The sequence below is a fragment of the Balaenoptera physalus genome (genome assembly GCF_965194825.1).
Source record: "Balaenoptera physalus genome assembly, contig: SUPER_7_unloc_1, whole genome shotgun sequence".
Classification (NCBI taxonomy): domain Eukaryota; kingdom Metazoa; phylum Chordata; class Mammalia; order Artiodactyla; family Balaenopteridae; genus Balaenoptera; species Balaenoptera physalus.
The window spans coordinates 279,897-295,271 of record NW_028126534.1 but is presented as its reverse complement, the minus strand read 5'-3'; the positions used below and the strand labels follow the sequence as shown (position 1 = coordinate 295,271).

Here is a 15,375-nt window from a genome sequence, read left to right as displayed (position 1 = left end):
AATCCTGCAGTTTAGCACCTTGGTATTTACCCGAATGAAATGAAAACTTACCTCTACACAAAATCTTGTACGTGGATGTATATAGCCACTTTATTTATAATTGCCCAAACTTGGAAGCAACCAAGATGTCCTTCAGTAGGTGACTGGATAAATAAACTGTGATACGTCAAGACAATAGAATATTATTTAGTGATAAAAATAAATGAGTTATGGAGCCATGAAAAGACATAGGAATCTAAAGTGCATCTTACCAAGTGATAGTAGCCAATCTGAAAGGGCTACATACTGTATGATTCCAACTATATGACATTTTAGAAAAGGCAAAACTACATGCTGTAAAAAGATCATGTAGTTTCCAGGGGTTGGGGTTGAGGTGATGAACAGGCAGAGTAGAGAAGATTTTTATGAGAGTGAAACTATTCTGTATGGTGCCATAATGATAAACACATGTCATTATACATCTGTCCAAACCCATAGAATGTACAAGGCCAAGAGTAAACCCTAATGTAAACTATGGACTTCGTGTGATTACGATGTGTGTGTGTAGGTTCATCAAGTGTAACAAATGTACCACTATGCTGGGGGATTTTGATAAAGGGAGAGTTTATCCTTGTGTGGGGCAGGGGCTGTATGGGAAATATCTGTACTCTCCCCTCAATTTTGTTATGAACCCTAAAGTGTTCTAAAAAAATTAAGTCTCAGTAAAAAAGTCTATTTCCAGTTATTTATTGCTCTTATGTAGAAATATGATTAACTTTTGTGTTAATTTTGTGTCATGACTTTGTCAAATTCATTTAACAGTTCAAGATTTTCTTTTTCTTTGACATTACTAGGCATTTTCTATTCAGATAATTAATCATGTCATCTGCAAATAAGATAGTTTGATTTCTTGCTTTCTGATCTGTATGCCTATTATTTCTTTTTCTTTTTTTTTAACATCTTTATTGGAGTATAATTGCTTTACACTGTTATGTTAGTTGCTGCTGTATAACAAAGTGAATCAGCTATACATATACATATATCCCCATATCTCTTCCCTCTTGCAGCTCCCTCCCTCTCACCCTCCCTATCCCACCCCTAGATGGCTTCACAGGACCAGATGGCTTCACAGGCAAATTCTATCAAACATTTCGAGAAGAGATAACATGTATCCTTCTCAAACTCTTCCAAAATATAGCAGAGGGAGGAACACTCCCAAACTCATTCTATGAGGCCACCATCACTCGATACCAAAACCAGACAAAGATGTCACAAAGAAAGAAAACTACAGGTCAATATCACTGATGAACATAGATGCAAAAATCCTCAACAAAATACTAGCAAACAGAATCCAACAGCACATTAAAAAGATCATACACCATGATCAAGTGGGGTTTATCCCAGGAATGCAAGGATTCTTCAATATACACAAATCAATCAATGTGATAAACCATATTAACAAATTGAAGCAGAAAAACCATATGATCATCTCAATAGATGCAGAAAAAGCTTTTGACAAAATTCAATACCCATTTATGATAAAAACTCTCCAGAAAGTAGGCATAGAGGGAACTTACCTCAACATAATAAAGGCCATATATGACATACTCACAGCCAACATCATTCTCAATGGTGAAAACCTGAAACCATTTGCACTAAGATCAGGAAAAAGACAAGGTTGTCCAGTCTCACCACTATTATTCAACATAGCTTTGCATAGTTTTAGCCACAGCAATCAGAGAAGAAAAAGAAATAAAAGGAATCCAAATCAGAAAAGAAGACGTAAAGCTGTCCCTGTTTGCAGATGACATGATACTATACATAGAGAATCCTAAAGATGCTACCAGAAAACTACTAGAGCTAATCAATGAATTTGGTAAAGTAGCAGGATATAAAATTAATGCACAGAAATCTCTTGCATTCCGATACACTAATGATGAAAAATATGAAAGAGAAATTAACAAAACACTCCCATTTACCATTGCAACAAAAAGAATAAAATACCTAGGAATAAACCTACCTAAGGAGACAAAAGGCCTGTATGCAGAAAACTATAAGACACTGATGAAAGAAATTAAAGATGATACAAACAGATGGAGAGATATACCATGCTCTTGGATTGGAAAAATCAATACTGTGAAAATGACAATACTACCCAAAGCAATCTACAGATTCAGTGCAATCCCTATCAAGCTACCAATGGCATTTTTCACAGAACTAGAACAAAAAATTTCACAATTTGTATGGAAACACAGAAGACCCTGAATAGCTAAAGCAATCTTGAGAAAGGAAAACGGAGCTGGAGGAATCAGGCTCCTTGACTTTAGACTATACTGAAAAGCTACAGTAATCAAGACAGTATGGTACTGCTTATTATTTCTTATTCTGCCTGAATAGGAAAAGTGGTAGTGAACATCTTTACCTTGTTTCCATTCTTAGGGGAAAGCATTTGGTTTTTCATCATTAGTGGTAGTGCTTGCCTTAATTTCTTGTAAATGCCCTTCATCAGGTTAAGGAAGTCTCTTCTATTCCTAGCGTGTTGAGAGTTATCATGAATGGGTGTTGAATTTTGTCAAATACTTTTTCTGCATCCACTGATATGATAATTTCCCCCCCCCTTCGGACTGAAGATAGTCTCTTTTTAAATAAAATAAAATTAAATTGGAGCTAAGGCATCAATAAATTGCCTCATAGGAGGGATTCTTTATTATATTCATTCTATGAATCCATATGAAAAAGTCTATTTATTGGGATGCATAGTAAAGAGACATTTTTTTCTTCATTACTTTGAAAATTTGGCATATGTTCTGAATCTCCTGCATTTACTATCAATTTCTTGTATTTTTTCTCCATTGTATTTGTCATTATTCAAGTCTATATACTTATATGCTCTGCTCAGCTGTGCAGCATCTTCACTTACAATCAAACCTTATTCCCCAGTAACATCTGTAAGCATCCAATTCTTTCCATTTCAAAACGTATTTTCTACTATTTCCTCGGAAAGAAAAATTTTATATCATATAGACAGCCAAATTTCATATGCTTTTGAAGTCTAATTTAAGAAATGTAATCTAAGTTACCTGCACCCATTTTTAGATTATTAGTATTCACAAAATCTTGCTGAACCCTCTATAATTGATTTTAATGTATTTCTACATATTTACAGCCATAAATCCCTTCTACATTTATAAGACAAGTAGTTCAAGAAATCTTTTGAAGATTCTGATCGTATATCTACTTAATGAAAGTATCTTTAAATACGTTTATGATTAATATTCTCCTTTTAATGTAGTCTACATGCACATGCTATGACACACATTTAAAAATAGCCAAATTGATATAAAGTATATGAAATATACATATATTTTGTTTGTAGAAATTGAAAGCATAGATTTAAATTACTTAAAATATATTTTCAGCTTTGTGAGAATTTTAGTTTTATTGTGTTTTTGTCTAACAAGTATTATTCTTTTGTCTTACTTGAGAAATAATTTAATTCTTATAATTTTGGTGACATAGGTAACTTGCCTATATTTATTATTGTCTCTTTGATTCAGATCACAGATTCTGCTCACCTTCCAGTTCACACACCAACGATAAAGAGAAAGGAATATCATAATAGAATCCTCTTTCCAACTCAGGTACTTGATTTAGTTATAAACTTAGCAGGTCCTTGAAAAATGAGAATAAGTTCTTTTTGGTCTCTAACCCCTCCCTCCCTCCCTCTCCCCTTCCCTCCCTCCCTTTCTCCTTTCCTCCCTTCTTTCTTTTCTTCCTTTTTTCTTGGAGACTTCTGGTTAAACATAGTAGATTCAAAAATGCCTACACTTTTGCTTTCTAATGAAACTTGTTAAACAGACTAAAGAGAGAGAGTAGACAAATAAGTCAACATAATTTTGAAAGATGGAAGAACCTGAGTGAGGGGTTAGGAGAGCTGAGAAATATGAATGTCAGGTGCTTAGAAATGATTTACCAAAAAGTCACAAGATAATTAATACTTTGGAAACCTAGAAGGATTCAGGGATTAGGGACACCAAGTCCTTTAGGAGGCAGAGGTGACATGTGGTGCTGAAAAGAGGGGAATAAATTGAAGATCTGAGAAAAAGCAGGTAGCCCCTGTACACACTCAGGGCCCATGGCAGGGACTGCAATCTGTCCATGTCACAAATCAGGAAACAGAGACAATGAAGGTGAGAAAATTTCCCAACTAGTATTTGGAGAAACTGGATTTTATTGTAATTTAGATATTGCTAATTTACGATAACAGTAATTTCAAGTCAAAGAGGCATGATACAGAAATGGAAAATCCATAGTGGATTGTCAAATTGTTGATAATTTTGTGAAGACATCTGCAGTTTTATTTGTTGGGGTTTCTACACCTAGAAAGTGTAATATGGCTTGCTTAATCGGAGTGTTCCAATTCCCGGAGCACATTATTTTTTTATTGATAATAGAAAATGAAACATAATTTTCTATAGAGAAAAAATTTAAAATTATTCTTTTTTTTCAAAGAAGGTAAAAAAAACATATTATTTTTGCTACCCCTCCCCAGTAAAAATATGTATACATAGGCAATTCTGACTCCATTCCTAGTTAAGGAATCATTTGAAGAATTTATCAATCTAGAATTTTTAAATGTTCAGGATATATTAGCTCAAATAAAGGCCAGGCTTTATTTATTTGGTTCCAAATAGTAGTAATGAACATTTGATCACCACTTAAATAATTCTCCTTCTTCTTCTCCTCCTCCTCCCTTCTCTTCTTGGTAATTTTTGGATCCTTTAATCAGTATTTTCCAACTATGAAGTAATTAAGGGCAAGAATCTTAAATGCTGGTAAGAAAAGGGGGAGCTGCTTTTCTTGGCATATATAATGATATTTTGGGCAGGGTGGGTTGAAGGAATCACCAGAATCACCTTTTCATAGTTATTTAACCATCGATGTATGTTTGGTCTCTTCATTTTGTAGCATAAGACCCACAGGTTTTTCCTCACGTCCTTTACCGTTCCCACCAAGTGTCACCAGTGCACATCTCTGATGGTGGGCTTGATAAGACAAGGCTGCACCTGTGAAGGTAAGACCCGAGGAAGGGACACATGGAGTCAGAGCCATAATACTTGTACCTAAGTGTTTTAGTCAACTCGGTGGTTTAGTCAGCTGCCATAACAAAGCACAGAGACTGGGTGGCTTCTAAACACAGTCATATATTCCTCACTGGCTGGAAGTCTGAGATCAGGGCACCAGTATGGTCCAGTTCTGGTGAGGACACTCTTCCAGGTTGCAGACTGCTGACTTCTTGCTGTGTCCTCATGTGGTGGAAGGGGCCAGGGAACTCTGTGGGGTCTCTTTTTTAAGTGCATTAATCCCATTCATGAGGGCTCCACCCCCATGACTTCCCAAAGTCTCCACCTCCAAATACCCTCACCTGGGGATTAGGATTTCAACATGTCAATTTTGAAGGAACACGAACACTCAGTCCACTGCATTTAGTTGGTAAGAAGAAATTTCGTTCTCTTTGAATTGTAGAAGCATGATGGTGAACTGATTACTTTACTAAAAATTCCTCTGAATCTGTTTCATATGAACGGGTGATCTTTGGGAGCATTTGGGGGGGACCTCTGCATTGTGCAGCTCCAAAGAGCCTCATGCCCTCATAGCCTGTGTGAACAGCACCCCAGGGAGGCATGCTGTGTAGCCTGTCCATGCAGGCAGGGCCACACTTATTAGGAAAATGTGTTTAATGAAATTTTGTTCTCTGTAGCATTAGTAGAGTATGAGGATGACATCCACCAGCTTATGTGACAGGAAAATGGAATTGGAATACTATCCTTGAGTTGTAATCCTTTTATTTTACTCAATGAATTTATTACAGTAGATATCGTTGAAAGAAAGAAATGTATTTTTTGGAAATATCAAACAGTGGATCACAGTGCTACACAGGCACCTCATACGTCATCCTAGGGAACAGACTCTGTACTCATTGGTTTCCCCAGCCAGTCCTGTCGAGTGTCCACTCAGGGACACACAGCGCTGAGCAGGACAACTTTCCTGCCCTCAGCATTGTGACAGTCAGAGATGCCTTAACCATAAATGTGTCCTAGCATATTAAAGAAAATAGGATTTTAAATGGGGAATTATGTGCCCATACAATTCTCCTAGGGCAGCAGAGGCAGGCTCTGAGCTGAGCTCCCAGGAGCATCTCCTGCTGCCAGCATTACTCAGTCTCTGCTGAGCCTGGGACAGCTCCACCTTTGTCGCAAGAAGATGGTGACTCTGGAAGCTGCCACCACTGCTGCAGCCCTCAGAACCTGCAACTTCTGCCAGAGTCAAGAAAGACCCTGTTGCTGCAGAGTTAACAGAGTTTCCATCAAATTCAGAAACCACCACTGCAGCTGTGACCTCACACTCCCTCTGTCAAGATCCAAGCCAGTAAAATGGATGTGCTACATCAGGCATCTCTCCCATCTTGACTCAACTCAAAGTCTTACAGAGAGTTATCTTATTAGTGGAGCTTACATCAGGTCCAAAACTTAGTTCCAAGGGAGTCTGGGAAATGTAGTTTTTAGCATTTCACCTCTACAGTAGTAGACAGAATTGCAATGGGGGTTGAGGGAGTCAAACCATCATATCCCCTACAATCATATCTCTTTATTTCCCTCAAAAAGCATGTGGGTTCTCATGTCACACAACCTGTGTAGAAAAAGCTCCAAAAACTTGTCCCGTGCCTTTTCATCAGAAGAAAGGTGCCTTCTGTCTAGACTCACAGAAAGGCATGGGAACAGCCTATGAAGGCCATGTCTGGGTAAGTGTCAATATTTTTGTTTCAGATGAAGTCTTAAAGAGTTTATTAATCACTTTTCACAATGTGTGCACAATATTTTTCAGAAATATTTATGATATGTTATATGATATTAATTATATGCAATTGAAAATCATCTGAAGAATATGATTTCAGAATAAAGTTTAAGTGTCCCCGATAGGATATTTTCAAATTTCCCAAAGTTTTCTGTTTAGACCTTACTTTGCAATGAACGAATGCTAAAATCCCTTCTAATGGTGTAAATTTGACTTCCGGTCAGTAATAATAAATTATGAAACTAAAAGTGAAAGAATCTTCTTCAGAAATATTTAAAATCTGAGTTGAATTTGAGGCTACCAAAATTGAATTTAATCTTAGGTAGAGGCAACGCTGTGACTAGTGTTAATGGAAATGGTATTGATCTTATTTTCACAACCTAAGAATTGTTTAGTCCTCAAAGGAATTATGTTATATAGTTCTGTTCCAATCTTTAACAAGTGGTAGATTTGTAACACATATTTTTTTCATTTTTATTATTTTAATTTTATATGTAATAATTGGGTAGTATTTGATGTTTCAGCTTGGATTGCTTTTATTTGTTTTTTGAAAAATAAAAACTAAAGATTCCAAAGAAAGCAGGGATGAAAAAAGGATGGCAGAGGGCATTGGCTGTAGTGTGTGACTTCAAACTCTTCCTGTATGATATGGATGAAGAAGACTCAAAACCCAATGTTGTAGTTAGTCAAGTGATCGACATGAGGTAAGCTTCAAAAGGGAGAGTATTTTTTATCAAAAAAATCTGGGAATAAAAATGGTTTCTGAAATTTTTAAAAATAGTGTTGTCATTTAACTTATGTTAAGTTTCTAATTTTCTCCATTGCCATGTGAACTTTAAAATAGAAGATTTCTGCCTGAAGTTTGCATCATTACCTCTTGGGTATGGATTATAATTGTGTAATATTTGTAATAGTTTTTTTATTTATTTTTTTAGTCAGAAGTTTATATTCTTATGTGTGTGTGTGTGTATGTGTGTGTGTAGCAGAAAAGGAAATACAACCTTAAAACCAGATGCTCTTTATATTGAGATATAATTCATATGTTATAAAATTCACCATTTAAAAATGGGCAACCCAGTGGTTTTTAGTATATTCACAAGGTTGTAAAACCATCACTACAATCTAATTTTAGAACATTTTCATCACACCAAAAAGAAACCTTTATTAGTTAGCAGTCGCTCTACATTCACCCCTTCCCCCAGCCCCAGCAACCATTAATCTGTTTCTATCTCTATGGATTTGCCTATTCTGAATTTTATATAAATGGAATCATACAACATGTGGAGTTTTGTAACTGGCTTCTTTCACTAAGCATAATGTTTCAAGACTCACCCATGTAGCATGTATCAATACTTCATTATTTTTCATGGCTGATGCCCTTTATCAGGTTGAGAAAACAGCCTTCTCCTCCTGGTTTGTTGAGTGTTTTTATCTGTAAGGGGTGTTGGATTTTGACAAATGCTTTTTTTGTGTCTATTGAGAAGATCACATGATTGTTTTCCCCTTAATTCTCATGATGTATTACATTAATTTTTACTTGTATATAGAACCAATCATACATTCCTGGGATAAATCCCACTTGGTCATGGTATCTAATCTTTTTAATAATATGTTGGATTGGGTTCAATAGAATTTTTGAAGATATTTGCATCTATATTAACACAGGATATTGGTCTATAGTTTTGTTGCCTTGTGATATTTTTGCCTGGTTTTGGTATTAGGATAATACTGACCTCAGATTAAGTTGGAAAGTACTCTCTTCTCTTTTATTTTTGAAAGAGTTTGTGAAGGATTGGTATTAAATATGTTTGGTAGAATTCACTAGTGTGGTCATCTGGTCCTGGGGGTTCCTTTATGGGATATTTTTTGATTGCTAGTTCAATCTCTTTACTTGTTATAAGTCTATTGAGATTTTCTACATCTTCTTGAGTCAGCTTTAGTACCTTGTGTTTTTCTAGGAATGTTTCCATTTTCTTCAGATTATCTAATTTTGGGAGCATACACTTGTTCATAGTATTCCCTTTTATTTTCTGAAAGGTCAGAAGTAATGTTCCCACTTTACTTCTGACTTTAGTAATTTGAGGTTTCTTTCATTTTTTCATGGTCAGTTTAGCTAAAAGTTTATCAATTTTTGTTGATCTTTTCAAAAAACCAACTTTTGGTTTTCTTGATTTTCTCTTATTTTTCTAGTCTCTGTTTTATTAATTTCCACTCTAAACTTTATTATTTCCTTCCTTCTGCTTGTTCTGAGTTTAGTTTGCTCTTCTTTTCCTAGTTTCTCAAGATGGAAAGTTAGGTTATATATTGATTTGAGATTTTCATTCAGTTATCCTTTCTGACCCCTTTTCTTTCTCCTCTCCTTCTGGGACTCCCATTATATATATTTTAGTATTCTTCATGGTGTCCCAAGGAACTCTGAGGTTTTATTAATTTTTCTTCATTCTTTTTTCTTTCTTTTCTTCAGACTGGATAATGTTAATTGACCTGTCTTCAAGTTCAGTGATTCTGCTTTCTGCCTGCTCAGTTCTGTTGTTGACCCCTTCTGGTGAATTCTTCGTTTCAGTTATTGTACTCATCAACCTCTGAATTTCTGTTTGGTTCTTTTTTGTATTTTCTATATCCTTATTTATATTTCCTACTTGGTGAGACATCATTCTCATACTTTCATTTAGTTCTTTAGGCATGATTTCCTTTAGGTCTTCAAACATATTTAAAATAGCTGATTTAAATCTTTGTCTGGTAAATCCAACATCTGGGTTTCCTCGGAGATAGTTTCTATTGATTGCTTTTTTCCTGTGTATTGGTCATACTTTTATGCTTCCTTGCAAGTCATACAGTATATATTTTTTTAAACTGGACATTTCAAATAATACGATTGTCAGCTCTAGTTATCAAATTCTACTTCTTCTCCAGGATTTGTTATTGTTGTTTGTTGTAGTTGTTGTTTGTTTGTTCAGTGAATTTTTCAAGCTAATCTATAAAGTCTTTATTCTTAGTCATGTGTAGTTATTTGACGTCTCTACTTTGTTAGCTTAGTAGTTAGCTAATGATTTTGCAGAGATTTCTTTAAACATCTGGAACCAGTGAATCTCCCACACTTTGTTGAAGAGCTCTGTGTGCAAGTGGGGTCACTTCTTCAACACTCAGCCAGGCAGTTGACAACACGTTATACTTGTGCAAAGCCTCAAGAATATTGGAAGAGATAATGGCAGAAAACCTCCAAAATTTGATGAAAAACATTTATCTATGCATCCAATGTCAGCCAGAGGTGAGAACTTATGTCCTTCTCTGGTCTTTCCTGAGCATATGCATGATCCTAGGCATGTTCACAGTTCTATGCATGTGCATGATGCTCTAGATTCTTAGCAATATGTCAGACCTTTTCAAAACCCCTATGGATATCTCATTTTCTAACTTTTCCTTTTAAGAGTTTTGGTTAATCTATTATTTTGTCCAGCTGTTAAGCACTGCATAGGCAGCTATGCAGTTAAAATGCTTGCATGAAATAGTTTTTTATAAGTTCCCCTTGGGGAATAGACTTTTCCCTGGGAGACCTCTGAATCAAGCCTAATACTCCAGCTCCTTTCTCCTTCCTCCTCCTCTTTCCAGGTCCCTCAGGTGTCCAGTGGCTTCTAGGATGCACTGTAAATGCAGGCTGCCATTTTTCAAGGCTACTGAGGAGCTGGAAATGGAGCATGAGACTAGGGCGAGTTAAGCTACCACAAAGCTCATAGTTCTTACCAAGATTCGGCTTTTTTTTACTTTTTTATTTTAAATAAATCGTCCTCAGATTGCCACAAACCTTGGTTAATTTATAGAGTTCTAAAAAAGTTGTTTCTGATGAATTTTGCTAGTTTTCGCATTTCTTTTATGAAGGAGAGAATCTTCAGAGATCCTTACTCTGCCATTGTTGCAAATGTCACTCCAGACACTCTTTAAGTGTTTAATAAAGAATATTGAATCGGTGAACTTATAGAAAGTGTATCCTTCGGGGAAAGGCAATATGCTCTCTGCTCCCCCTGATTCTTCTGCATCTTTTTGGCTCCTCTACACTTTTCTCTTAGTGTCTCTGAGCATCTGTCCTTGGCCTTCTTTTCTTCCTTCTCTGCACACTCCCTGGGTGGTCCCTTCACTTCCTGTGGCTCCAGGTAGTGAGACATTTATTCATAGTATTCCCTTATACTTCTTTTCCAGGTGTAACCTGCACTGTGATGGCTGTGTGCTTGCTCAGCCTGAACTTTCTCCTTATCACAGATTCTGTGGGTCTCTACATTCATCCTGTCTTATTTTGATTCCTTACTCACAAACTTTGTTTTGTATTCTTCACCTCAGCTAATGTCATCTTTGTCAGAAATTTGGTATTACCTTGAATAACTGATACAGGAAACTAGATAATCTTGAAGGTGACTTTAGAAAGTTACTCTTGATGTAGATTTTTAATAAGTTGGTTTGGGAGTGTGTGTGTTTGTGTGTGTGTGTGTGTGTGTGTGTGTGTGTGTTTCATTTTGGGGACAGGGAAAATTAAAGTGGTGCTGGAGCCAAGGAGTCCAGCTTACAATTGTCCATCCTTCAGATCAAATGAGTGTCTGCATTAAAGCGGTGGCTGCAGGAATTACAAAACAAGAGACAGGTGCAGGAAATATTACTAAAGTGACCTCGTGGGACATGGTGAGTGGCAGAAAAAGGAAGATGAAGAAAAGAGTTGCAATACCAGATGGTACTGAGGTTTTAAGTCATCAAGACTGAAAAACTGAGGGTCACATTGACAGCTGTAGGGGTATAATGGAGAATGGTAGCATTGGGGGAAAGAAATGAGTTTGTTTTAAGTGTTGGAGAAGCCAAAAATTATCAAGTGAGCTGAATCAAACAGACTTCTACTTTCAACCAAGACGGAGTAACAGGGGCCATATTTATATTTAACCTTCCCCATGAAATAACAAAAGAACTGATTTAAGGTTCTGGATATCAGACAATGAAGGGAAGTAAATGAGGTGAGCTCTATACTTGCCCCAGGTTACTGCCTTGTGAGAGTTTCCAGTATCTAACACAGAAATTGGAATCCCAGGCAGACCCAGGTGAACTCCCTGAACTGAAGAGATGAAGCTGAGAGTCCAGAGAGACCCAGTAGCCAGAGTTCACAGGACAAAGTACAGAGCTAGAGAGGAGAGAGTGAGAGAGAGAGAGAGAGAGAGAGAGGGAGAGAGGGAGGGAGGGAGAGATTGAGAGCATGCACTAGCTCTGCATGGACCTACAGAGGATCTAGCTTGAGGATTCAGCAGATTACTGATCAGCACATGCATGTGAGGAAAACTACAAAATGTTAGCAAATCGAATCCAATATTATGTAAAAATTATATTGCATCTTGAGCAAGTGTAGTGTATCTCAGGAAAGCTGGTTTATATTAAAAAATCAATGTATTTTACCATATCAAAAAATGAAAAAGATCATGTCAATAGATACAGTAAACACATTTGACAAAATCATATATTCTTGATGAACACTTAGAAGGGAGCTTCTTCATCCTGATAAAGGGCATCTATGAAAATCCCACAGCTGACATCATAATTAGTGGCAAAAGACTCAATGCTTTCTCCCTAAGATCAGGAACAAGACAAAGATGTTTGATCTCACCACACTTATTTAACATTGTATTGGAAATCCAGGCCAGGGAAGAAATAGAAATAAAATACATCCGTGTTGGAAAGAAGGAAGCAAAATTATTCATAGACAAAATGAATATCTATGGAGAAAATTCAATGTAATCTACAAAGAAGCTATTAGAACTAATAAATGAATTCAGCAAGTTTGCAGGTTGCTTGATCAATATATAAAATAAATTGCATTTCTTTATACTCGCAACAAATAATCAGAAATCAAAATTAAATAAGTAATGCCATTTGCCATAGCATCAAAACATAGGGACTTCCCTGGTGGTCCAGTGGTAAAGAATCCGCTTTCCAATGCAGGGGACATGGGTTCCATCTCTGGTTGGGGAACTAAGATCCCACATGCCCTGGGGCAACTAAGCCTGCGAGCCCCAACTATTGAGCTTGTGCACCTCAATGAGAGAGCCTGTGTGCTGCAAACTACAGAGCCCATGTGCTCTGGAGCCCTTGCACCACAACTAGGAGAAGCCCACACACCACAACTAGAGAAGCCCAAGCACCACAACAAAGAGACCATGTGCTGTAACAAAAAGACCCCACATGCCTCAAGGACGATCCCATGTGCTGCAACTAAGACCTGGCGCAGCCAAAAATAATTAAAAAATAAATAAATAAGGAAAATAAATAAAATAAATAAATATTAAAAAAAATACTTAGAAATAAATCTGACAAAAGATGTGCAAGACTTGTACACTGAAAACTATAAAATATTGATGAAAGAAATTAACAAAGGTCGAAATAAATAGAGAGAGAGACTGTGTTCATGCATTGCAGAACTCAATATTTTAAAAATGTGATTGTTCTCAAAATTGGTCTATAGTTTTAACACAATCTTAATCAAAATCCCAGTAGGCTTCTTAATTCTTTTTGTAGAAATTGACAAGCCGATTCTAAAAGTCATAGGAAAATGCAAAAGAGTTAGAAGAGCCAAAACAGCTTTGAAAAAAGAAACAAACCTAGAAATATATATACAAATATATATAATATTTCTAATATACATATAAAATATATTTACATATATATTTTTAACATGCACATAAAATATACTTTCATATATAAAACATTTGTAACTATATTTCTGCATTTTCTGTTACTTTAATATATACAATATTTTCAACAAGTTGCAAAATCTAGCAACAAATGAAATTGGAATTTTAGATATCTATGTGTAAAAAAATCAACTTTGATTTATACTTTTTACAATACACAAAATTTAACTCAAAATAGACCATAGAACTAAATGTAAAACCTAAAACTATAAAGCACCTAGAAGTAAACATGGGAGAACACATTTCTGATCTTGGATAAGGCAAATAGTTCTTAGATACAGCATAAAGCACAACAGGTAAAATTTAAAAATTGATAAATTGGACTTCATCAAAATTTAAAACTTCTGCTCCTTGAAATACATTGTCAAGAGAAGTAATAAGAGCTGCAGACTGGGGGCAAATCAAATATCTGGCAAAGGACTTATATCTAGAATATATAAAAATTCTTAAAACTTAATATTGGGTTGGCCAAAAGGTTCATTTGTTTTTTTCTCTAAGATGGCTCTAGTAGCACTAAGTTGTCTTTGACTTCATTCGAAACAGTTTTGTTAGATTGTATGTGACAGCTGTCATATCAGCATGCATTAAAAAAAAACTTATCAAAATTGGTGGATTTTTGTGTAGCCTTTTTAATATTGAAGATGGAAGGAAAAAAGCAACATTTTCGGCCCATTATGCTTTATTATTTCAAGAAAGGTAAAAACACAACTGAAATGCAAAAAAAGATTCGTGCAGTGTATGGAGATGGTTCTGTGACTGATCAAACACGTCAAAAGTGGTTTGCGAAGTTTCGTGCTGGAGATTTCTTGCTGGCTGATGCTCCACGGTCGGGTAGACCAGTTGAAGTTGATAGCGATTAAATCGAGACATTAGTTGAGAACAATCAACGTTATGATTATGTGGGAGATAGCCGACATACTCAAAATATCCAAATCAAGTGTTGAAAATCATTTGCACCAGCTTGGTTATGTTAATGACTTTGATGTTTGGGTTCCACATAAGTTAAGTGAGAAAAACCTTCTTGACCATATTTCCGTGTGCGATTCTCTACTTAAACGTCATGAAAAAGTTCCATTTTTGCAACAAATTGTGATGGGCAATGACAAGTGGATACTGTACAACAATGTGGAATGGAAGAGATCGTGGGGCAAGAGAAATGAACCACCACCAAACCACACCAAAGTGTATATGGTGGGATTGGAAGGGAGTCCTCTATTATGAGCTCCTTCGGAAAACCAAAGGATTAATTCCAAGTGCTGCTCCCAATTTGACCAACTGAAAGCAGCACTCAACGAAAAGCGTCCAGAATTAGTCAACAGAAAATGCATAATCTTCCATCAGGATAACGCAAGGCTGCCTGCTTCTTTGATGACCAGGCAAAAACTGTTACAGCTTGGCTGGGAAGTTCTGATTCATCCTCCGTATTCATCACACATTGCACCTTCGGATTTCCATTTATTTCGGTCTTTACAAAATTCTCTTAATGGAAAAAAGTTCAATTCCCTGGAAGACTGTAAAAGGCACCTGGAACAGTTCTTTGCTCAAAAAGATAAAAAGTTTTGGGAAGATGGAATTATGGAGTTGCCTGAAAAATGGCAGAAGGTAGTGGAAAAAAAGGGTGAATACATTGTACAATAAAGTTCTTGGTGAAAATGAAAAATGTGTCTTTTATTTTTATTTAAAAACCAAAGGCAATTTTTGGCCACCCCAATAATAAGAAAATAGCCCAATTTAAAAAAAATGTGCAAGGGATTTGAAAAGATACTTCAATAGAGAAGATACATATGTCAAATAAGCACATAACAGATACTTACATGCTCAACAC

The 15,375-nt window shown here is 36.1% G+C and overlaps 1 protein-coding gene across 1 annotated transcript in view; it reads left to right on the top strand.

Moving 5' to 3' along the window:
* Positions 1-15,375, top strand: part of LOC309665263 (serine/threonine-protein kinase MRCK alpha-like) — a gene marked incomplete at its 3' end in the record, with an annotated part of 48,227 nt that overhangs the window by 18,349 nt on the left and 14,503 nt on the right. The window contains exons 2-5 of the mRNA XM_082478891.1: positions 3,537-3,620; positions 4,948-5,053; positions 6,645-6,781; positions 7,402-7,538. Coding sequence (XP_082335017.1) covers positions 3,537-3,620; positions 4,948-5,053; positions 6,645-6,781; positions 7,402-7,538 — 464 coding nt within the window. The remainder of the gene's footprint in view (positions 1-3,536; positions 3,621-4,947; positions 5,054-6,644; positions 6,782-7,401; positions 7,539-15,375) is intronic.